Source organism: Tenrec ecaudatus, chromosome 12 (genome assembly GCF_050624435.1).
Source record: "Tenrec ecaudatus isolate mTenEca1 chromosome 12, mTenEca1.hap1, whole genome shotgun sequence".
NCBI classification, from domain to species: Eukaryota; Metazoa; Chordata; class Mammalia; order Afrosoricida; family Tenrecidae; genus Tenrec; species Tenrec ecaudatus.
Genome location: NC_134541.1, coordinates 31,270,194 through 31,294,765, shown reverse-complemented (window position 1 = coordinate 31,294,765; position 24,572 = coordinate 31,270,194). Strand labels below are relative to the sequence as shown.

At 52.8% G+C, this 24,572-nt stretch overlaps 1 protein-coding gene, 1 long non-coding RNA gene and 1 pseudogene across 3 annotated transcripts; 1 reads left to right on the top strand and 2 right to left on the bottom strand.

Moving 5' to 3' along the window:
• Positions 1–1,781: 1,781 nt before the first annotated feature.
• Positions 1,782–3,233, bottom strand: LOC142422612 (cytochrome c oxidase subunit 6A1, mitochondrial pseudogene; annotated as a pseudogene).
• Positions 3,106–22,416, top strand: TBC1D20 (TBC1 domain family member 20). Of its 2 annotated transcripts, none has more exons than XM_075563847.1 (8): positions 3,106–3,298; positions 13,118–13,303; positions 14,788–14,868; positions 18,212–18,398; positions 18,537–18,638; positions 19,388–19,529; positions 20,469–20,656; positions 20,784–22,416. In XM_075563847.1, exons 1-8 carry the CDS (start codon positions 3,232–3,234, stop codon positions 21,037–21,039), a joined length of 1,209 nt encoding a protein of 402 aa, XP_075419962.1. In that variant the 5' UTR covers positions 3,106–3,231; the 3' UTR covers positions 21,040–22,416. The 2 variants fall into 2 exon arrangements, with proteins under 2 accessions (XP_075419962.1, XP_075419961.1); XM_075563846.1 differs by having other exon boundaries at positions 3,135–3,298; positions 14,697–14,868.
• Positions 3,237–5,148, bottom strand: LOC142462192 (uncharacterized). Its single transcript, XR_012787240.1, has 2 exons — positions 5,043–5,148; positions 3,237–3,968 (listed from the first exon to the last, which is right to left on the bottom strand). It is a non-coding gene; the product is annotated as an uncharacterized LOC142462192 (long non-coding RNA).
• Positions 22,417–24,572: the final 2,156 nt, after the last annotated feature.

Below are 24,572 nucleotides of genomic sequence, written 5' to 3'. Positions count from 1 at the left end.
ACCATCGAAGGAAGGATGGGATAACAAGCCCCAAGCAAGTCCCAAACCCAGCAGAACAAATTATATTAGTCCTTCATTAAGGACCTTGAAATAACCTTGTTCCCTGAGACCATCTGGGCAATGACCCCACTCTAGATTCTGGGTGGAGGCCCCTGGGTCCCACTCTTCAGCTCTGCCTTCCAGGCCTACTGAAGTAGCAACTCTCATCTCCGTTTTGGGTGGCCCCATCCTCCCCATCCTCATCCCTGGGTTCCAGCTGGCCTTTTGTTCATGCCACGCTCCAGAACCCCACTGGCCAAGATCCAACTCTGAAACCTGCAAGACTATGCCCCCGCCCCGCCCCCCCCCCCCCTTTGAGGGCAAGAAGAACTTCCTTCCTGTGCCCCTTCCAGCCATACTGCTGATCTCCAAGCTGCTCCACGGCTGGCCCTTTTCTAGGAGGAAAATGAGTATTTGAACTGCACGGGCCCGGGTAGAAGCAGATCAAAGTAACCCTGGGTCACCATCCTCATCTCCTCTTCTGTAAACAGTGCACCACCATGAACGTGACCTCTTCCCCAGTCTCAGGTAGCTTTCCTCATCCTGTGAGCCTTGAATAACATCATGGAAAGTCAGGCTCTTCTGAGATGTTAATGTTTTCTGGTGTCCTGGGCCCATCGCTAGTCAGCCTGTTAGGCTCCGATTCACTGTCCAGCTCCAAGCCTAAGTCACTGGGCAGTGGGCACAACCATCATGATGTCTGATGAATCATAACCTGGCATAGGCCAAAGGAAGTTTCCTAAAATTCTTCCCTGTCCATTTTTGTTGGGTGCCAATGAGTCGGTTCTGATTCAAGTTGGTCCAACAGAACAAAACGACATCCAGTCCTGAGCCAGCCTCATGCATGTTCCCATGTTGAAGCCCAGCGTGGCAGCCACTAGCTCAATCCATCTGGTCCAGGGTCTGCCTTTTATTTTCTGCCTCTCGACTTCACCGAGCATGATGTCCTTTTCCAGGGACTGGTCACTCCTGATCACATGTCCAGAGTGTGTGAGAAAGGCCACCTTAAAAAGAAACCAAAAAACCTTAAGAAAAAAAAATGAAGCCTTTAAAAGGATTACAAGGTAGGGGTGGAGCCCAGTGTAAACTGGACAGGATGGGAGTGGACAGGATGGGAGTAGAGCCAGGAGGGAGCAGCGATAATGGGCTCCTCAGGGCTGCAGGTCTCAGGAGGAGAGAGCGCTGCTGTGGGAGTCACCGGGCAACTCCAATCATGAGCCTTGAAGACGGAGGGCCTCGGATTTGGGAAGTGGAGGCAGTTACCGACCACAGTCTCAGAGACGGGAACATAGTAATAAGTGACCAACTGGACAGAAAGGAGAGTTCTTTCCCGTTAGGAGGAGGTCAAGGACTTGAAAATTCAAAGCCCTGTTTTAAATAGGTGGTTGTAGCTTTGCGCAATCCGAGGGGGGTACTGTAACACAGTTGTCTAGGCGAAGGGTACCCCTTTCCCATTCTGTGCTACCCAACCCATGATCGCCCTTCCAATCCCTGCGGTGAGGCACAAATACGGCAAAAGCAACAAACTTGTGCCATTCCAGTCGGATGCCAAGTCAGAGAGACCCTGTAGGGCAGGGTAGAACGGCCCCTGTGAGTTTCCAAGACTATCAACCCCTTTTTTGTCCCATGACCAAGTTATTGCTTTCAGCCATCTCCCGCCACGAGCAGAGGGATGGAATATCAATGTATCGATAGGTCATCACTTGATACAAGAAAAGGTGAGCTCCAAGCCCCATACATTTTCAGATCCACGTGCAGAATAATGGTCCCAAACAGTGCTGTGGGCTCCAACCGCGGTCCATGTTCTCTTTGGTCACCTTCACACCAGTTGGAAGTGAATTCACATGAGGACTATGAAACACAGTTACCATCCCTGCAGGGAAAAGGCTTAGACCTGATGCGGAGATGAGGGTAGGGGACGAACTCGGGTCTCCCGTGCTCCCATGTTGCAACTCCAGACAGTGTTCAGCATGCTCATTCCCACCCCACCACCCCACCCCTGGAAGGCTACGAAGAAGTGAGGGCCTTCCACATGCAAGCAAGCCCTCTTCACCGTGAGCACTGGTCGCCATCGGCTGACCCGGTCGTGACCAGGACCGAACCAGTAGCCCAGACACCCAGGATCCAGTCGCTGCCAGTTTTGACTTCTACTGCTACCTATAAACTCTTTACTGGAGTAGAAAGTCCTGTCTTTCTCCCACTAAATGGCTGTGGTTTCGAACTGCTGACCTTCAGATTCCAACACCTACCACCAGGGTTTCTTAATATGTGTGGCACTATGTACAGGAACCCTGGCAGCAGAGTAATTAAAGCGCTAAACCGGTAAGGAAACGTTGGAACCAACGACCAGCCACTCAGTAGGAGACAAGTGGCAGTCTGATGCTAGAAAGAGTCAAAGATCTTGGAAACCCTATAGGACATCTATTCGCCAGGGTGGCTATGAGTTGGCGCCAACTGGGTGGCAGGTTTCGATTGACACACTACATTCATTACAGTACATACTACAACGGGGCGCAACGTGATCCTCAAAAGAATTCCACTCCCATTTCATCTTTCCACCAGCGTTTGAACCCCTTTTAGATATAGCCACGCCCTTTCCCAACAACCCTGTAAGTGCAGTATTGCTTTTATCATCAGTCCCATTTTACAGACAGGAAAAACAAAACATGGAGGAGGCGGGGTTAAGGGAGCTGACGTCAAGCTGTTCAAGAGGGAAAAGAATGTTTTGAAGCTGGTTGTGGTAGCAATTGCATGATAGTGCTTGATGTGATTGAACTATGGTTCAATATGATGTCTGTATTAAGTGCCAATAAAGTTGTGCTGGAAAAAAGAAAGACAGAAAACCCACACAGCCCAGTCTGGTCTCTCCAAGCTGAAAACAGAATTCTTCCCCGCCTCGAGTCGGAAGCCACTTCGCAACAGCTGCGCAGCCTCTGAGCTTGCCTCGCCCCGCCCCGCCCCGCCCCGCCCCACCGGCCCCGCCCCTCCGCTCCCGCCCCGCCCCTCCGGCCCCCGCGGTCACGTGCCGGCGCGGGGGCGGAGCCGGCGCAGGCACGTTTGTGCGCCTGCGCGCCGGAGGTCGACTCCGCTGAACCTACCTTGACGGGGCGGCCGCTGGGTCCCGTCGCGTCTCCGCAGGGCTCCGTCGCCAGCCGGGGCTCGGGCCCAGGCACGGGCCCGGGCCCCCGGGACATGCCCCTCCGGAGAGCCCAGGGCGACGGTCCCGCCTCCAGCCGCTGGGCCGGCGGCACGAAGGCAGGTACGGAAGCCGGTTGGGGCTCGGCGGAGCGGCCTGCGGGGACGATCGGAGGGGCCGGGCGGCTGGCGGGGTGGGGGCCCTGTGGGAGGGAGGCGGCCGGGCCCCAGCGGGCGGCAGGGCGACAGGCCGAAGGGTCTAGTCACTTCGGAGGGGCACAGGGCCTGGCATTGGGGGTCGGGAGGCCAGAGGAGCCGGTGGCAGAGTCGCGTCCTCCGTGGGAAGGGCGGGGGCCCTGCGACCCTGACTCGTTACATTTGGGGAGACGTGGAACCGGGACTTTCCGGGAGCGGAGGCCGGGCCTCGCCCACAGGCGCGGACTGTCCGGCCACGTCCGCACACTCCGGCTCCCGCTCCCGCGGCCGGGAAGCCGGCAACCCAAACTTCATTCATCGCTTCGGCTTCTGGGTTTTACCCGGTGTCGGTGTGCCCCTGTTTCCTGAAATGTCATTCACGTCCGCCCTCGAACACCCCCGTCTCAGCCAAGGAGTGCGACTCCGTGCGTGTTCGCACACCCGCCTGCGGGAGCCACCATCCGCCACTTGCCAGGATCGAATCCAGCGCCGATGATGCCGCCTCCGCCCCCAAAGAAACTGGCTCCCCAACCTCCCGACAGCCACGCATCTACTTTCTGTTTCCACGCTGCGCCGTCCATTTTAACGTTCCCTTCGTTCTGTAAAACATGAACGTTGTTCTTTTTTTAAAAATTTTTTAAACTTCGTTTCCTCTTAAGCAATAATTCCAATGAAATTTTGGTTTTGTGGCGCACTACATTTTTGAAAGTGGCTTACGTAGCATACACACCTGACAAAATTAGCAACATTCACCCTGTGTCAATTAAGATAATCTTAGGATCCCTGAGGAGGAAGCAGGTCGCTTTCCCATTTCCTGGTTCTCTGAGGAGTAGTGCCCATTGCGGAGCACCTGCCTTTTAAGGAAACATCTGGTGTCACCTCTGGACTAGTTTTCCAGTGCCCTGTTTTCTCCTGTCCTGATCCTGTGTGCTCGTGGAGCTGGCTCCTCATAAGACTTCCCTGGGCCCTGTAGCATCCTAACCTTTTGCCGATATTTGTGTGACATCTGGCCTGGCCTCAGAGCCTAGTAGTCAACACCCAAGTGGCACAGGCCTTGTGACCTGTTGCTGTGTCTCTGTGTCTGATCCTTCGAGATCTCAAAATCTGACTCCTCCCGCCTGCTACCTCTCTCCTCCCATACCTTCAGTTTTGCTCCTGAGCCAATTCATGGGAAAAATTTAGATATGAACTTAAATCTATATATTTAGTTATTATTTATTTAATAATAGTAACATATACTTATCTTATATGTGAGATATATGTTTAATAATATTTAATCGATGTTTAATTTAACTATATATATATTTAATCAGATTAAAATTCTTGGTAAAGTTACAAGAAGCCTTGCCATGTAGAGTCTATGATCGGGGTGATTTAGGTGGTTTTTCTCCCTTGTTGGCCTGAAACAAACACCCTTGGTCTATGCCCATCTTTGAGTTTCAGGTGGTTACACCCTTGAGTCCCTCGCGCTGTGGGCACTGTTTTATAGAAACATATGGCTATCGCTAATTGCCACCAATGGTGGCCCATGGACAACAGAGTGCATCCTCGCCTGCTCCTTTGCCACCTTCCAGACCCAGGGACCTTCCATCAGCCCACTGCTGTGGAGTGGGTGGAGTGGGCTGTGAGTGCCTTCCTCCGAAATTCTCTTCCCGCCTCCTCCCAGCACTCACCTGGGCTGTAGTCTGTTGTGATCTCAGGTTTCATGGCCTGAGTTCTCAGAAGGTGGTTGCCCTCTTGCTCCCGGCTGGCTCTTGCACTGTCTTGATGAAGCCTGGCATTGTTAAATTGGAATTTAACATCTGTGAAGCTTTCTTACTCAATACGTTTAAATCATCAGCGTGGAATTTTGTACTCTCACATAAGATTCCATTATTAAGTGTGTAGATCATCTACTTGATTTAAGTTACTAAGTTGGGGGGGGTGGGGGTGACATGATTTTTAAAAATGCTTTCTTTGGAAAACCTTGTAGAGGAAATATAGCGAGTGATAATCTTTATCAGCTTATTTTTATTGGGAATTAGGTGAAGGTTTACCGAGCAGATCAGCAGTTTCACATTCCAACAACTTGTGCTCATTTTGTTTCAACTCATGGCAGGCCGCCCCTCAGAGACAGCGTGGTATGCGTTGGGCTGCCAACCGCAAGGGCAGCAGTTGAAACCACCAGCTGCTCCTCGAGGGAACGATGAGGCTTTCTCATCCCATAAAGAATTACAGTCTCTGAGAACCACAGGGCCGTTCTCCCCTGTCCTAGAGGGCTGCTGTGCGCCAGTCGTCTTGAGTCCTTGACGTTGTTTTTGTTTGTATACTGCCACGTATCCCATTTCTTCCTGTTTCCATTCCTCCTTTCTTAGCCCTCCATCTAAATGCTGCCCTTTTGATCTTAAATGGTTGATCGGCTAGCAGGGAAAGGTGAGTTCAGTTCCTGACATAAAGGTCCTTTGCCTTGGGGGGGTCCCATGTTGTCTCTTACAACTGAGTTTTGCTCCACCCTTTACTCCCATTCCATTCAGGACCCTCTACTGTGATCCTTTTCAGGACGGGTGGTGGTGGTAGTCGGGCACCATCTAGTTCTTTGGTCTCGGGTTTGTGGAGACTGATGTTTGCATGGACTCATTGTTTCTGTGTCTTTCTATTTCCCACACTCTCTGATCCTTTAGACAGAGAGAGGCCAGTGGTTTAAGACTCCAGTTGCTGCTCCCTAGTGAGTCAAGGTTCTTCCCCAGTGAATTCTGCTCCCCCAGCAGGAACTTTGGGTGGTACCTGTGGTTGTGTAGCCAGAGATCATGAGGTACTCGAGTCCGTAGCCGGGGCTTAGCCTTCCTTGTCTGAACTATTGGTAAGAACTGCCGCGTCAGTGGTCTATGGACAATGATCGTTTTCACTGGACCAGACCAACGTGGTGTCTGGATCACGTAGAGCTACTTTCCTTTTGTCGGGGTATTCTAGCACAGCCTTGTATTTTACTCTCATTTAATGACACCCAGAACCTCTGCGATAAAGGAATTTGGAAGGACCTGGCTATTAAGTGGGACAATAAGGGAACTGGGGAAGAAAGGATCCAAGGGGGTTTGAATGACCTATATATGCTATGTCATAAAAACACCCCAAAACCAGGAATGCCTGAGTCGAAAGGCCATATAGAGAGCTCACCTGAGAATAAAATGGTAGCCAGTGCACCTCCGTTTTCATCTTTTCCTGGGCTCCCCAAGTGTAGTTAGTGTCTGATGTTCTCTGTGATGAAGTGTGCCTGTCTGTTCCTGTCCTTTGTATCTACAGTTGGCCCTGATCTATCTGTAATTTATACATCTCAAACTCCCCCGAGGTTTCTGTGTTCTCCCTTTTTATGCTGCAGTGAAAGGCTGCTTGTTAGATGGTGCATTGCTGTTGTGAGGTGGTGGGTGGAGCTCATGGAGGGGTAGGAGTGGCTTCCTTATTGACCGCTAGCATTTTGTCACAGGAATCTGGGGTCCATGAAGGTGGTGGCAGCTCTTGAATGGACAGCAGCTAAAATCATCACTTGAGCAACAGCCTCCTCTCGGGGAAGCCCGGGCAGCTTTAGAGACAGGCCCGAACCCACGGGTCAGTTTAAAGAGCTGCCTGAGCATGTTCTTTGCGTGGTCTTCATTTGGGAGAAGCAGTGTCATGTAGGTCATCATTTTCCAGAAGAGCAATAACTGCCAAATCACGTGTTCAGCATGTATTTACTGAGTGTGCACCCACACCCACACTCATACCCATTGCCATCGAGTTCATCTCGGCTCCTAGCAACCCCAAGGCATGGGGTGGAAGTCCCCGCGGGTTTCCAGGGCATTGTCTGTATGGAAGCCCCCACCGCTTCAGACCATCCACCTTTGCTTATCAGCCAAGAGCTGTGCCACTGGGCCACCGGGGCTCCATTGAGTGACCTCAAAATGAGAAGATCGTGCAATGTGCATTGAAAATAGGAATAGCGTCTTTCATAAGTTGGGTTCAGAACTAGTTAACATAAGGGCTTATTAGGTGGCAAGACTGAGTGCAAAGCCAGCCAGTGGCCGGGTTCTCCTCCCCAGGGTACAGTCAGTGGCTTCTCTTTGTCCCAGATTCAGAATGGCACTGCCCCATGGCTTGTTCAAAAAGACAGATGCCATATGTCTACCCAAACTGAGGGGATATGCCTAGCAACAAGGCTAATAGCTGTTTTCAGTATCAGCCTACATGAAGCAACATTCAGTATTACAGTTTAAATCCCCTTAGTTTATGGCATGTAGGGATTCAGAGGCTAAAAATATGCATAAATACCTGGTGGGTTATTGCATTGTTCTGGGATCTTCTCCCTGTCCCCTTCTACCCCCCCACCCCCGTTCAATTTGGAATTTTATTTCATTGTAGCTGAGGTGAAAGTTTACAGGGCAAATTAGTTTCTCATTCAACAATGTATACACATTTTGTTTGGTAACATTTATTGGGATCTCCTCAATGTAACAATACTCCCCTCCCCACCCACCCCCAATCCCTCCCACTTCTCAAGTTTCGGTTCTCCTGGGTCCTGCCCTAACTGCTGTCTGAGCTTTGTTTAGGAGGGAAATGCCATGTGTGACTTGACTGTTCTTAGGGACCCTCCTTCATCCTGGGTATAATTGCTCATTTTTTGGGCTAGTCTAGTGTTTGGTTGAAATGTGGCTCCAGGGGTGAGTTCAGCTCCAGTTTGGAAGAGCCTCTTAAGGCCCAGGCTTGGTGGTTGCACTAGTCTCCACAGACCAGTAAATCATTTTGAAACTGTGTGTGTGTATTAAGTGGAGGCTTTACATTTCAGATCAATTTTGAATTTTGTATTCAGCAGTGTGCACCCCCCTCCTGATTTCGCACTGTTGTAGATTACTGTCTTCTCCTTGTCCCATGTTAACACTTGTCAACCCTCCAGACTGTTACTTCATCTCCCTTCATTGCCCTCCCCGATTGGTAATTTCCAAAGTCTGATCCCTTTGGTATAAAAATATTTGTCTTAGTTTTTCCCCCCCTTATAACAGTGGTCTCAATCTTTATCAATGCAACATTTAGCCTTTTGTGATGGTCTAATTTCATTCGGCTTACTGTAGTCTTTTTATTCTAAAAAATTTTGTTCTACGTTTTTCTCTCAGCCTGTCTTGTAGCTGGGCACCATCTAGTTCCTCTGGTCTCAGGCAAATGGAAGTTACGTTTCGTGTGGGCTGTTGGCCCTTTGGACTGATAGCTTCTTTAGTCTTTGATTTCCTTCATTCCCTTTGTTCCAGATAGGAAGAGACGAGTACTTGTACCTCAGATGGCCACTCACAGGCTGCTCAGACTCCGGTCACTACTCTGCAGAGTAAAATGTAGAGCATTATCTGTATGCATTATGGTACACCAGTTGAGTACAATGACCCCTGACCTGTGGCCTAAGGTCTCAAGCCCAGTGACTCAGTCCCTCAAGGTGTTTGGTTATGGCTAAGAAGTTGGTATAGCTCTTCCCCTGGGTGCTCTACTTAACTAGATGTGCTTGTTGCAAGCAGACGCACATGCTTACGTAGAGCTTGACCCTCCCAAACCTGCGTGCATGGGTGGGTGTGCTCTCGTGTGACATGGCACTTCCGTTCCCTTTATAGCTCTGCCTACGTGCTTATCCGTAAATGAGTGTTTGCAGTGACTGGTACTGCAGGAGTGTGTGTAATAAATAGTATTTCCCATTGCTGCCTCCCAGGGTCTGTCTGCCTTTGCCTTGCCTGTGTTGTGCTGGCCTCTCCATTATTGCCGGTTTCTTTTCCCTTCACTCAAGTGAATGTCTGCTCTCTAGGTAGTGATTATACCTGCCCCCCAACCCCCTCCCCCCGCACTGTAACCATCAATTTAAAAAAATGTTGCTTTCCGTGTGTAAGCCTGTATGTTGTCTTTTTATAGTAGTGATCTCAGGCCCTTTTGTAGTTGGCTGCTTTCAGCGGGATGAGTTTCCTCCAGGTTTGCCCGTGCTTTGAAGTGTTTGGGAGATTCACCATTACTCTTTAGTGCTGCATAGTATTCCATTGTGTTTAAATACCATAGTTTGTTCATTCATTCACTCATGGGCACTTGGCCTGCTGCCATCTTTTTTACTGTTCTGAATCATGCCGTGATGAAGACAGGTGCACATGTCTATTTGTGCCATAGCTCATATTTCTCTAGGATGGATTCCTAGTCGTGGGATTGCTAGATTATACGGAGTCTCTTTTAGTTTTTAAAGGAAGCACTATACCATTTTCCACAGCAGTTGTCCTATTTTCTGGTAAGATTATTTTGTTGTTAGAAATTAATTCAACCCCTGCTCACATTTTCTCTCAGCTTATGTTGTTGGCAAAACAAAAAAACATCTTCTCTGTTTCCTGAGCAGGTACACCCCCTTTTGACAGTGTACATCCTGGTTTTGCTAAGGACGGCCCTAAGGGCCAAAGGAAATCCCCTCCTGGCTAGCCCTTCCCATCTCCCATCCCCCTGGACCTGACAGAATTTCCGTTTTCCTTCATGGAATAAGAACGTTCTACCGAATCTTTCCTCTGCCTGCAATGCCGTTCTCCTCAGGGTGATGTTCTCTTTAAGAAAGTGCCAGGCACAGGAGAAACGAAGAGGGATGGAGAGGGAGGGGCACACATCCTGGCCCACCAAGTCCTGAGGACGATATTCTTGCTCAGAGCAGACAATGCACAGAGAGGACCATAGGGCCCGTCCCACCACAAGACACGACGTCCCTCACTGAACCACAGCACTATGGGGGACAACACTGGAGACACAGTGCGGGAATTGCACCCAGTTTGCCTCCATCACACTGGGGCGAAACACTAAAGACATGCAACAGAGCAGCAAGAGGAGCAAAGAAAAGGAAATCCCCGGGGAATGCCAAAAATAGACTTTGGAGACAGAGTGTGGCACCCCTTCCGACTCGAAAGGCCAACAAACAGACCTTGAACTATTTATAGGCTTTTCCATTTTTGTCAGTGGCTTGCTTTTTGTTGTTATTTTGTTTTGTTCTATTGTTCTGTTGGTTTTATCTTCCTTTGTTGTTTTGTTCGGCTTTCCCTGGTTTTTTTTTTTTTTCACTTATTAATGTAACTGCATGTCTGTCCAGATAAGTTAGGTGGGATAAACAATTCAGAGATGAACAGAATGGGACCAATGATGCGAGAGTGGGGGGATTTGGGAGAAGTGAAGGTGGGAGAAAGAAAGGGAGGGGGGGAGGGAGACCAACCCAGGGAAAGGGAACTACAAGTGAACTGAAATCAATGGAGAGAAGGGCGTAGGATGTCTAGTGGGGCTTAATCAAGGGCAATGTAGCAGTGAGGAATTACTAAACCTGAATGAAGGCCGAACATGATGTGGGACAAGAGGGAAGTAAAAGGAAATAGAGGAAAGAATCAGGAGGCAAAGGACATTTATAGAGGTCTAAATACAGGCATGTAATATGTAAATATATATATAACGAGAGGGGAATAGAACTATGTACTCATATCTATATGTTAAGAATTAAGATAGCAGATGGACATTGGGCCTCCACTCAAGTACTCCATCAACACAAGAACACTTTATTCTAATAATCCAGCATTCTATGATGCTCACCTTCCCAATATGATCGCTGAAGACAAAATGGGTGCATAAGCAAATGTGGTGAAGAAAGCTGATGGTGCCTGGCTATCAAAAGTTATAGCATCTAAGGTCTTAAAGAAGGGATCCTCAAACTTTTTAAACAGAGGGCAGTTCACTGTCCCTCAGACCCGTTGAAGGGCTGGACTATAGTTTTTTTTTAAAAAACTACGAACAAATTCCTATGCACACTGCACATATCTTATTTTAAAGTAAAAAAAAAGGGGGGGGGATAAACACCCGGCGAGCCGCATGTGGCCTGCGGACGATAGTTTGAGGACCCCTGTCTTAAAGGCTTGAAGATAAACCTATCTAGCTGAGAAGCAACAAAGCCCACATGGAAGAAGCATACCAGTCTGTGTGATCATGAGGTATCGATGGGATCAGGTATCAGGCATCTAAGCCCCAGAACAAAATCATACCCAATGTGAAGGGGGGTAGGGAGGGTACGTGGAGTGGAGACCCAAAGCCCATCTGTAGACAATTGGCCATCCCTTCACAAAAGGGTCACAAGGAAGCGATGACCAGTCAGGGTGCAGCATAGCACCAACGAAACTCACAACCTGCCTGTAGTTCTTTAATGCTTCTTCTCCACCACTATCATGACCTCAATTCTATCTTATAAATCAGATTAGACCAGAGCATGCCACTGCTACAGATAAGAGCCCACACACAGGGAATCCAGGACAGATAAACAAACGCCTTGGGGGCCAACAATGGGAATAGAGATACCAGGAGGATTAGGGGAAGATGGGGGGAGAAAGGTGGAATTGATCACAGGGATCAACATATAACCCCTTCCCAGGGGGACGAACAACAGAAAAGTGGGTAAAGAGTGACAGAGGATGATGTAAGAAGGGTTCATGAGGGAAGGCGGGTGGGGGAGGGATGGGGAGCTGATATCAGGGGCTCAAGTGGGCAGAGAATGCTTTGAAAATGATGACGACATATGTATAAATGTACTTGACACACTGGATGAATGTATGGATGATATAAGATGTAAGAACCCTATAATGAAAGTATTTAATAAAAAAGAGAGAGAGAAAGTACCAAACTATGTTCTCCGTTCAGCCTCTCCTGACTGCCTCCGTCGTCATTTTCCCCTGGGTGCTGAAACCCTTCCAGATTTTGTCCCTGCCCCTCCCAGAGCCCTCTGAGTTTCTCAAGGGCTGCCAGTGAGTCACTGGCCTCTTTGTCAGCCCAGCGTAAGTAGGCGCTCACTCGGTGGTAGACGAATGAATGGGTGGACGGCCTGATGGAAGCTGACACACGGACAGTCACAGCTTAGCCAGGGCCTGGAGCACCTGCTCAACCACTGACTAGTTGGAAGCTGTACTGGTGGTGGCCATCGGCGCCAGGGCTCTTGATTTCTGGTAGAGTCGCCGGTGGTTTAGCGTTTAGCCTAGGCCCCTCGGGAGAGCGTCGGGTTGGGCAGGGTGTGCTCTGAAGGCCTGCACCGGAGGCTGTCTCACTGGAACACGTGGGCACTTCCTAGGCACTGAGAGAAGACACTGCAGTCTCATCTAGCCAGGAGGACAGGTTAGTCTGGGTCAGAAGGCACTGGGTGGCTTACTGCCCTGTCTGCACTTCCTGTTGCCCACAGAGCCTCGGTCCTGACAGGCAGGGGACCCAGCTCGTGTGCAGCTTCCTCATGGACTTCCACTTCAGCATAGGGAGAGCTCCGCTGAGCCTCACCGCCTCACCCTGCCCCCGCAGCGCTGGCAGTGGAAGGGGCGTGGTGCTCCTTGTCTCCCCATTTTACGGGCACCCTTCTCAAGGGAGCTGGCCTACAGCAGGTTCTCCTCAACACCAGACGCACCGCCTGGTGACATGGCTCTGCTCGTGGCCTATTCTCAGTGGTGCCAGCAACCAGGAAGAAGCCGAATGCTGCCTGGCCTGTGCCTTCCAGAAGGAGAGCGGCTCTGCGATAGGAGCCGACCCCATCCTGAGCTTTCTCTCCCCTCCTGGTGAGGGTCAGGGCCCAATGCGGACATTCATGGTGCAGCTGCCTGGCAGGGAGTGTGTGCCGTGATGCCAGCACCGTGTGCCTAAAAGGAGGCCCCTGTGTGTGCTGCGCCGAGCCCTGAGCAGGGAAGGTGCACTGGCCCGCCTCGGCCTCATGCCTCACCCCTGTGTTTGGCAGACCTGAACGCCAAGAGGAAAAAGAAAGTGGCACACATATACGAGGCCCTGAACAGTGACCCCGCCGACGTGGACGCCCTCCGGCGCCTGGCCATCGATGAAGGCGGCCTCCTGACTGATGAGATCCGCCAGAGAGTGTGGCCCAAGCTCCTCAACGTCAGCACCAGTGACCTCCCTCTTGTGTCAGGTACCAGCGTGGGTGACCTTGAGGGCAGGGGAGGATGGAGGAGGGTGCAGGGAGACCCCTACCAGGATCTTTGATTTCCATGCTCCTCTCAGATCACGAGCAGGTGGGCAAAGCAGAAATGCCGTGGGCCTGTGTGGGCCACCCTGAAGGCAGGGCCCACTGCGAAGAAAGGCTCTTCAGAGGCGGAATGCACTTTCTCAGGGGTCAACGGGTTGGCTAGGTAGGGAGCTTATTAAAATCACCTGCTCTAGTCTAGAGCCAGGAGTGCTGATGGTGCCCTGGTGACATGTTCTCAGGCCAGTGGCTAGAAACCACCAGCTGCTCTGTGGGAGAAAGAGGAGGCTTTCCACTCCTGTGAAGAGTGGCAGTCCAGGAGCGGGGGGGCAGTGCCTCCGTGCCCGACGGGATCGCTGTCAGCCAGTCGTCTCCATGTGGTAAGCTTGGTTAGGGAGTCTACCGTGCTTGGGTGTGAGTTTGAGGAATGTGTGTGGTAAGACGCTCTCTCGTTGATTCAGGTGCAGCTGGAACACAGTTTGGGTGATGCCAGGCTGCAGGGAGAGAGAGTTCAAAAACCAGCAACAGTTAAAACCCCTTTGGGTTGGAAAAATGCCAAGATCCTTGTCGATTATAAAATTCTGTGATTCTGTGAAAGCTTAATTGTCAAGGCCCAGGTAGTAGTAAGAAGATCCCTGTGCCCACAGTGAGAGAGCCAAAGAAATGCTGCCAAACCAGGAGGCCCACCATGGGGTTGGTTCTGCCGTGCTGTCAGTGTGGCAGGGTTCCAGGAGCTGAGGTGCTCTCTGCCATTTGGCAACTCTTAGTTGAGCACCTGTTGGGTGCCAGGTACGTAGATAGTGAAGCAGGCCACTGTCACCAGAAGGCCAGTGCCACAGGTCACGTTGCTGCATTCCCACTGCACAGACGGAGAGGACGTCCCTCTCTCTAGCTCCATACCTTCACATCTGTTGAGCAGATGAAGGCTGGGAGGGGAAGGACTGCATAGGACCCTCTGGGGCCCATCAGGGTTGTGAGGGAAATAGACACTTGTTACAGGACAGCTAGAGTCTCATGTTCACACTCCTGTTCACACCGTCCTGGGCTTAGCAACCCAGAATGAGCGCTGTCTCCCATCGGCAGTGTCTTCGGTTTGAGAATGGCAGTCACTGGAGAGAGCAGAGCAGCTCTGTGTGTGTCCTGAACAGCCCCGTGCTCCCCAGACGACGTAGATGGTAGCGTTTGCTCAGGGGCTATGGCTTCCACAGCCATGACCTTATTATCGGATACTTACAGTAACACATGGGAGGGCATGTCCCCCATTGCACAGCTGCGGACAGTGATGGCCCTGACTGCCCTCTGCTGCCCTCCCCTCCCCACCGGGTTCCCTCCTGCGCAGTCCTCAGGACCAGCACGTGTCCAGCGTGTCCTTCTGCTGGCCCCGGACCTGCCTCCCAGACGTCCTCACAGGGACAGTTCCTTCTCCGCAGGGAGGAGCCTTCGGCAGATCAGCAAGGACTACCAACAAGTGCTGCTGGACGTCCGGCGGTCTCTGCGGCGCTTCCCTCCCGGTGAGCAAATTGGCGCCCCGCACCTGCCCCTGCCCTCCCCACGCCAGCCTCGGCAGTCTCCCAGGTGACCTCCCTCGGGGGACGCTGCTTCCTTGGCACTTGCTGCACGCCTCGTCCACTGAGTCATTCTCTGGATAATGCAGCCACTTTCAGTCTCCACTCTGAAAACCCAAGGCAAGCCTGCTCTAGAGGTGGGGAAGGAGAGTGGAGTGCTTTGGGCTTTTTTTCCCCCTTTAGGACCCCAGAAGGGACTTTATGGGGATTCCAAGACTCGTTGGTCTGGCTTGAAAGTGCAGAGTGGTTTAGATCCGGCCACCAGCGAGAACGGGTCGTGCCTTCTGTAGATTGGGTTTATAGAGGGCCACCTTGTGGAAGACTGGTGCCACAGTGGTGATGAGTTGAGGTGCTGACCGTAGGTCAGCCGTGTGAAACCACCAGCTGTTCTTGGGAGAACGACAAGGCTTTCTCCTCTCGGAAAGAGTCAGAGTCTCAGAAACCCACCATGCGGGCAGTCCTACCCTGTGCTAGAAGGTGGCTGTGAGCTACCTGGTGTTACACTCAGAGGCCAGCCCTGTGTGCGGACAGAGTGCTCTTGGAATTGCTCCTCACCTCCAGAAAGAGGAAGAGTGGCCATGGCCGCCGTTTTCCCAGCAAAGGAAGCTGGGCCACAAACCTCGTGCTTATGACCTGGTCACTCTGCCTCTCGGGCCGTCAAGGGAGGAGACTTGCTGAAGGAACGAGAGCCTCCGAACTGGCTGCCTCACCCCGAAACCCGGCTCTGGCTCCCATTGCAAGGGCCTCCTTTCCCGGCCGCAGCCTTGATACTAGAGGGGCTCGCGCAGCTCCCTGTCCATAGCTGCCACGCTCGTGTGCATAGAAGTGTCCCTTTTCCTTGCCCGATGCTTCCGGAGGAGACCACGCAGATGGATGCCCTCGTGTTCATCTGCAGAGGGAACCGGTCTTCCCTCTGAGCCCTTCACGCCCCTTGTATTTATGGGACCCTGGGTGACACATACCGCCCCCTCACTCAGCTGCTAATGGCAAGGCTGTCTGAGGCCACCAGAAGCAAGACCTGGGGACGTGCTTCCAAAATGCAGTCTCTGGACAAGGTGGAGCACACTTCTCCCGACACGCCGGGCCCCCAGCATCCACTGCTGATTGCGATGCCTTTTGATAAATGATCATTGTGACTGCATGTGCTTCGTTGTTTACAATTATAACTTGACAATTCATAATACAACAATCTAAAGATGGGACCCTACTTAGGAGGGAGGAAGATGATTCATACAATTACCGTGAACCACTTGGGACAAATGAATCATGGGTGCACTTAACTAAAGGGCCCTACTCCTTTTTCAGTCTCATCAGCAAATTATGAAGGTTTCAGTTGGAGGCCGTAATTTTGTTTGTTCGTTTTTGAGGGGAGAGGATGTTTTCATTGATGTCACATCAATTGAAATCCCATCTGTAGGTGGGATTTTCCACGTAAGCTTCATATTGCTTTTTAAAATACAGATTAGTTGTTATTTCCCAACACGAGTGGCATCAGGTCGATACTTTTATAAGTGATTGTACTAGGTCCTTCGTCCATCTCCAAGGAGTGGAAGCTCCTGGGAACTGAGCTGTGTAGTTGATTTCACATTATTAACTGGGGAAAATGAGTGACCTGGAAATTAGGGCCACATCAGGACCATAACCTGATACTTTCCCACTGAAACTTTTGAAGTGTGCTTTTCTTTGAGGAGGGTGTGCAGGAGCATCATCACGGTGGGAAGGACTCTTTGGTGAAGTTTTCCCCAGTGGTTTGTGCTAGAGCTTTGCCTGACTTTCTCAAATGGTCGCTCTTTGACCTTTTAGAAAGTCACCAAGTAACCTGTTGGCGCATCCCCAAACTGCTGCGGTGATCTTTGCTCCGGTTGTGCAGAGTTTCAGGCTTGTGCTGGTCAAGTTAAAGTTCCCCAGAGCCATGCTTCAGCATTTTGATCCCGTGGAAAGCTCTGCCCTTGGCTGCAGTTGATCTGCACGCAACTGTATGGCACCCATTGAGCAGAAAGTTTGCTCCTCTTTCAGTCAGAATTATGTGCGTTGAGATGCCTGTGATGTTGACTGTTATTTCTACTGTTAATTGTCAGTCCTCTTTGGTTAGGGCACCAATAAGATTTTTTTTTTCCCTCAAAAACTGATGTGGATGATCTGCTGCTTCTGGCCACCTCTTCCATCTCATCTCATACCTTCTGAAGAGAAGCCATCCTTCCATAAAAGCTGGTTTCTGTGGCGCACTGCCCATCAGCTTTCTATGCATCCTTGATGAGATGCATGCTCCTTTCAGTTTGTGTTGCCCTGGGCTTGCTGACCCTTCCTGGTAGCAGATTCAAACAAGGTGTACTTTTTTCTCTTTCATTCCATTACCTACCTATAGTACTGGGTTTATTCCATTTTATTTTATGATTCTGGAGTGTGTCTTTCTGAGAGAGCTGGGTAAATGGGGCACGGAGGTGAACTTTGCTCTTATCTTAAGCTCTGTGTTCAGTTTAGTCTTATCAGTCTAGGCCCTTACAGCAGCTGCTTCCTTTCAGAGTATGCACGTCAATGGCAGAGCCGTCGGGACAGGAAAGTGGTGCTGTGGCTGGCTCTCCTTAAGCAGGCTGAGTTGGGGCAGAGAAGCCGTGCTGAGCACGGACAGAGCGAGCTGCGTCCCCTCCGAGGCTCTGCTGCTCCCACCTGCATCTTCAGGTCAAGAGGACTAGTTAGTACCTCCGTAAGATATGCTTTGGTTTAGCGGAGAACACACAGCGTTTAAATTTCCGTCGTGGATAACTTTAGGCCCATGGAAAAGTAACAAAAATAAGACAAGGAATTTCTAGGTACCTTTTCTGCCCATTTCCGTCTCTGTTAACATTCCACATTTGCTACGGAGTGCTTTCTCTGTCTCTTGTGCACGACACACGCGCACACGTTTTTCTCCCTGGACCATTTACGAGTAAATTGCTTGGAAACAGCCTAGGTGCCCATCCACAGTTGCATGGATGGGTAAGGAAAAAGTAGTGGTTACATACAATGAAGGACTCCGCCCCAGTAAAGAAAATGAGTTCCTGAGATAACTGGAGGCACGAGGAACCCAGAGGATATTCTCTTGAGTGAAGTTAACACACGCATGTTGTGTGCTCCTATTCTTGTGAAGTGACGTGAACCAGCAGCCCTCAGAGGCACGTCCCAGATAGTAGGCACTTGTTATTGGTGGTGCTGGAAGGGCATCGCCCGTGAGGACTGTGAACACCGTCTCTGAAAGCCCGCTGCTGGCCGGCTCCTGGTCGCTCAGTGCTTCTCCTCCTCCCCCCACCAGGGATGCCCGACGAACAGAGGGAGGGGCTCCAGGAAGAGCTGATTGATGTCATCCTCCTCGTCTTGCAGCAGAACCCGCAGCTGCACTACTACCAGGGCTACCATGACATCGTGGTCACGTTTCTGCTGGTGGTAGGCGAGAAGCTGGCCACACCCCTGGTAGAGAAACTGTCTACCCACCACCTCAGGTACCAATGCAGGGGAACTTGAGGGATGAGTGTCACTCTCCAGGTCCCTCTGGGGCTAACTCCTCAGCTTCTCCTCCGCTTTTTCCGGTCCTTGTCCGCCTGTGATCAGACTGAGCTCTTTGGATTCTCTCCCTCCAGGGATTTCATGGAGCCAACGATGGACAACACCAAACACATCCTAAATTATCTGATGCCCATCATTGACCAAGTGAACCCAGAACTCCATGACTTCATGCAGAGGTACATGTGTCCGCATCTCTCTGCTGCCCACCTTACGAACTTCGCTCTTCCCCAGGAGTCTAGCTCTCGGCCGTCAGCGGCTTCATGCCGCTTGGGTGACACTGGTCTGAGCTGCCCTTTGCAGTTGCCAGCTCCCTGGGCCATTTGGGCTGTGCACGGCCTTTGAGCACTTTAGGGGTACAGAAGAGGCCGCAGCTCCCCCCGGAGGAGTTCCTGTGTGGCTTGGAGTATGTCACAGGGGTCCTGGAGGGCTTGCCGCCGAGGAGGAGCGAGCCTTGCAGGATCCGGGGACACGGATCACCAGGGTCGGGTGGGTCAGAAGCGAAGCAACTGTCTCTTGGCAAATCTCATATGACATGATGTGTTTCCTTTCTCCTGCTTAGTTGGAAATGTATCCTTAATCAGTGCTCGCTTGCTACTTACTTAAACAGTTTTATTTTGAACCCACATGACCTATGCCTTTTTTTTTGGTAACAACTAGTCTTAAGACGTTTTGGAGTTCTGTTTCCTGAAAAACTTATCCGCGGTATTTTCAAGTCTGAGCATAGCTAGAAAGGCACCTAGGGCCATGTTGTGCTATGAGTGTTGTGATTGTGGGTACAGTGTCCACATGTTTATGAGGAAAAGGTGATGGATTTCCCCAAAACCTGTTTCCCTTATGCTTCCTTTTCACCAGTACTGAGCACGAGCCGGAGAAAGGGAGGGGGTGAGCCCGCAGGGGATAACGGCTGGGTTTCCTTTGCTCCTAGTGCCGAGGTGGGGACCATCTTTGCCCTCAGCTGGCTCATCACCTGGTTTGGACACGTCCTGTCTGACTTCAGGCACGTCGTGCGGTTATACGACTTCTTCCTGGCCTGCCACCCTCTGATGCCCATATACTTTGCAGCTGTGGTAGGTACGGGCCACCAGCCAGCAACTAGGTTCAGCGTCCCCTGCCCAGCTTGGCTCACCTTCCCTTCTCTGAAGGGAGGCCCGATGAGCAGGGCATTGCCCTGCAGGGTGGATGTGCGGCGTTTCCCTGAGGGCCTGTGTGGCGTTTCCCTGAGGGGTGAGGTGGGGAGCACTCTATGTACACAGACCTCTGGAGTCTCAGTGACCCGAGCAACTCAGACGCCTTAAAGCATGCGCTGCAAAAATAAATAAATAAATAAAAGCATGCGCTGCAAGTGAGCAGCTCCCTGCTGACATCTCCTGGCCTGTGTCCATCTTACCGCCACACACTATTAGGGACACGGTCCCCAGGTGGAGGACAAGACGAGAATCTAGCATTGAGAGACCTGGGTCAGGTGCTGGGCTGCTAACTGCAACACTGGCATGTCGGAGCCCTGAGTGTCTGCCCGGGGAAGGACAGGCTGTCTCCTAATGGGGAGAGTTCCAGCCTTGGGAGTCTGGGTTTGGTTCTGTGAGTCAGCATCACCCCAACTGCTGTGGGCAGGGCTGGTTGATCCCTTTTTTTTTTTTTTTTTAACAGTAGCAGGTCTGGTGCTTGAAATTAGAAGGGTCTGAATCTAGGGGACAGAGGGGACTGGGGCTGGGACCTGGGAGTTCTTGATAGGTCCTCCCTGTCTTGAGCCTTTGCTGACTGGTGTTCTAGGATGCTCTGAGCAAGCCTCTCGTCTCCTTTCTCCGAAAGCATTCCTATAGGGTCTAAGGGATGTCCGTACAGGTGCACCTGGAAGGGCTGAGCATTTACTTGGTTGGCCCCTTGGCATAGGGAGGTGGCGGCCCCCCCCAGCAAGGAGCACTTCCTCGGGGGCATGGCAGCAAGCCCGTCCCTAAGGAGCTTGCGCGAGGGCCTGCCCACCTCAGAACGTGACCGGCTCTCCCCAGATCGTGCTGCACCGAGAACAGGAGGTCCTGGACTGCGACTGCGACATGGCCTCCGTCCACCACCTGCTCTCCCAGATCCCCCAGGACCTGCCCTATGAGACACTCATCAGCCGGGCCGGAGACCTCTTTGTCCAGTTCCCCCCATCCCGACTCGCCCGGGAGGTGGCCGCCCAGCAGCAGGCCGAGAGGTGAGCCGTGGAGGGGAGTAGGAGTGAAGGGCGCCCCCACAGACCTCAGCCCCAGTTCCCACCCCAGCACTCCCTCCTTCGGCCCACTCCTCTCATGCTCGCCCTTCCTCCTGTCTCCTCCTCACAGAACTGCAGCCTCGACCTTCAAGGACTTTGAGCTGGTGTCTGCCCAGCAGAGGCCGGACATGGTGCTGCGGCGCCGCTTCCAGGGGCTCCTGCGGCCCGAAGACCCGGCGAAAGTCGTCCTGACCAAACCCAGGACCAACCGCTTCGTGAAGCTGGCGGTGATGGGGCTGACAGTGGCCCTGGGGGCAGCTGCCCTGGCTGTGGTGAAGAGCGCCCTGGAGTGGGCCCCCAAGTTCCAGCTGCAGCTGTTCCCTTAAAAGCCACAGGAGACACTTTGAGGGGGGGGGGTCTACATGGGAGGGGATGGAATGTCCTTTATTAAAAGGGTCCTGTCAGGGAGTTTCTATTCCTGCCACCCCTCCCTCCCTGCCCTTCTCCAGGGCCAGTGGGACCCGGCGCTGCATTCCTAGCTCTCCTCACTGGGTGCCTCAGTGGGCCTGAGGGTGCCGCCCAACTGGGAGGAGGTGGTTTCTCCAGCGCCCAACTGCCTTTGGAACCAATGAGGCCCAGGCTGCCTATAGCAGCCATGCGGCTCCTCCCGCCCGCCTGCCATCGGCAGGGTTGGGCCTGGGGAGGAAAGGGAGCCAGGGAGTCCAGCTCCGGCCTGGGCTGCAGACCAACAATCCTGGTGGGCAGGGCTCTGCTGGGGTCAGTGGCCGGTGGGCGGGCATCGGCTGGATACCCCCAGGAAGGACTATCAGTTGTCAGGACCTGGACCAAGGTTAACCTGCCCCTTTTTCTTCCTCCCTCCCAATTCCATTAGCCACATGGCCTTGCTTAGAGCCTTTTTTAATACTATTTTTAGAACTCCATACACCGACCTAGAAAGCGTCTCCACTTTTAGAATAACCATCCCTTCACAGCTATCGTTCCCATTAGAGGATGCACCCCTAAACTGCGTGTTCCACGCAGCCTGCACCCCGACTCCTGTGGTGCACTTCCTCTCGGCCTCTCCTCCCAGACAGGCACCTTCTCACTACCCCGGTGTCACCTTCCATGCTTGGTTGGAAATGTCACCGGAACCTTGGAAGGGGACAGACTGCAGCCTGGAGGGCTGGATGGCAGCCTGGTCCCCGCACCCTGAGGGCTCTGCAGGCCTAGTGCTCGGCCCAGCGGCTTTTCCCGTCAGTGAGGCCAGGTTCATCTTGGATGGACACTGGCTGGAAAAAGTGCCTTTGCTGCTTTCCAGACTCGGGGTACAGCCTGAAGCAGCCACGCCCTTTCACTTACCCGCTCGCTCTCAGCAGGTGTTTCCTTAACGTGGCAAGCACGCCGCCCAGAGTGCGCACTGTCTGCCCTCACCCTGGCAGGACCCACCACGGCATGATGGGGACAGACTCCTGGGGACAAAGGAGATTCGGCTGGAGCCTGAGTTGACATGGCAATTAGTCCCAGTTCTTCACAGTAGTTTGTCCCCCTCACAAAACGGGGAGTAGCACCTTCCCCAGGTGAAGTTGACGAAAGAGAAGGCAGGTCAGGGGGTCGCCGATGCCCGGCAGGCTCTCTGGATCGGAGAGGGTCACCTCTGAAGGAAGCCCCTCGGCCCGCCAGCATGCGCCCTTCTTCCGCTGTGAAGAATCTGTGTAAATGTTTTGTACAGAGCCCTGTCTGAAATAAACAGCCATACATGGTTACCCATCTGTTGTTTGCTGAGCTGGAGCCCCTGGGCCTCCCAGCCCAGCCCCAGCTCCTAGGGTCACCCTTGGGTGTTAGCCTGGACTTGCTGGAAACCGGGTCCAGACCCTCAGTCTTGTTTCTCCTTCACCTGCAGGAAACAGGCTCCCACACGTCAGTGGCTGGCACGTAGCCCGGAGGGTGGGGGGGGGGGGCGGGGAACATTTAAGGGCTTAAGGCTTACAGGCAGTGCTGGCCCTGACATCCTGGTGGAAATGCCACTTGGTCTCCCTGATGCTCCCTGACCTCAGTCATGCCAAGGGCCTGCTGCCTCCACCCTGAGGATGGACGCATGGGTCCCTGGAGGAGCCAGGATACCTGTAGTCTGGGATATTATAAGTCTGCCTACTGAAGGGGACCTAGGCTGAGCCGACCAGTTGTGGCCCCCATTGCCTTTTGGTGGGGTGCTGGGCCTGCCCCCAGAATCTGGCACCAGAGGGCCTGCCCCCGGAATCTGGCACCAAGGGGGCATTGGAGGAACGGGGATTTGAGGAAGGTGTGTGGGTGGTCTCACAGGAGCTGCTGTTGGAACATGAAGGGTGTGGCCTTTGGTAACTGGGTGTGCAAAGCTGAGAGGACCACAGCTCAGTCTCAAATGGGGGTGTGTGGGGGCTGCAGCATCCAGGAAGGTTGGAGTTGGGGTTTGCATTGAGGTCTCGTGGGTGTGACATGAGTGGACATGAGTTTAGGGTCTGGGCCAAAGCTTTAAATCCCTGGGGAAGGAGACAAAAGCCACCTGGGAAGGAGGGAGGAGCTGGGTAGCAGGCTCGGGCTGGGCAACATGCTTTCTGCCATGTCACCTCCTCGGGGTTGGTTTTCCAGAGCTGGGTGTACGCAAACTGGAACCACATGGGCATTCTAATGAACCTGCCTCTGGGCTCCTCGGGACAGTGAGTCACAGGAAGGAAGCAAGCCCGCAGTACTGCTCGGTTCCCTGGAACAACTTTCTCGTGCAGCCACCTCCCTCCGTGTGCTGTGTGGTGACCCCGCTGCCCTTGCCCCTGCCTTCCCCAGGGCCCTTTCCGTGCTGGGAGTCACATATGGTTGGAATTTGCCAGCTGTGGACCAGCTTCCAGCTTCCTGGTTTCCCAGTGAATGGCTCTTCTGCCAGCCCAAGACACTGGACACATGTCACCCTGGCACAGGCTGAAGGGCACTCCATCCATTGCAGCTATACACTATCCAAGCAGTAGCTTCCTCTGGCATGCATCCCTCTGCCCCCATGTTGCTCACTTACAGTTCGGACCTGGGGCTTCCCAAGTAGTTTGATTCCAAATTCCAGGGACAATGTTGCCTTGAGCTCTGCCCTGGAGTGGGTAGTGGGGCACATGACCTGGGGAAGTGGAGGCACCTGGAATGGGATGGAGCAGGAGGCTCAGGCCCCCGAGGAAACCCGCTCCCTCCTGATTCCACCCTGGGCTGCAGGTGATGTGATGGGGTGGAGGTGCAACCTGGCAACCACACAGCCCCCTGCTCAGCATGTCTCCAAGGGAGCCGTCAGCAAAGGCATGCATTGCCATCCGCTTAGGAGAGTGCTGGTGTGTGGTGACGAAGATGGTGATGAACTTGGCACGTGTGCCACTTTTCAACAGAAGCTAGACACCTAGATGTTAATGCCATTGCTTCTCCACCGGACCCTACCGGCAGCCCACAGCCGAGGGACCACAGCTGCTGCTGAGGGTGCAGAGAACATCTGGGAGTGGCTAGCTGGTGGAACCCGGTGAACGTAATGGACACCATGGAATGAAGAGCCAGGGGCTGACATGGTGAGGGTTTTGTCACGCGTGGACTAATCAAGCTTTTGACACCCCGCTTGTACCAAGAGAAGGGGCTCTTCTCTCTGGGCTCCTGAGAGATGCCCAGACAGGCCCTAGTAGGCGAGGAGGCGCCTCCTGCCCTACTGGGCTCCCAGGTCTCCATGTTCCTTTCCCGGCCAGGGGGCTCTGTTGACCTCAACGGGCTCCTGGGACTAGGGGGGGCTCCTGGTGGGTCCCCACAGCTACACCTCTGTGAGTCTTCAGGGCAGCGCTGGGAGCCCTGTCCATCACCCATTCTCCATCTCCACCCCCGCACCTTGGGTCGACTCAGCTACACCTTAGCACCGACGACAGGTGGC

Coding starts and splice junctions, on each gene's coding strand:
- TBC1D20 (XM_075563847.1), top strand. CDS start 3,232: ATGCCCCTCCGGAGAGCCCAGGGCGACGGTCCCGCCTCCAGCCGCTGG. Junction 13,304..14,787: donor TGACCTCCCTCTTGTGTCAG/GTACCAGCGTGG, acceptor CCTTCTCCGCAG/GGAGGAGCCTTCGGCAGATC. Junction 18,639..19,387: donor CTCCATGACTTCATGCAGAG/GTACATGTGTCC, acceptor CTTTGCTCCTAG/TGCCGAGGTGGGGACCATCT.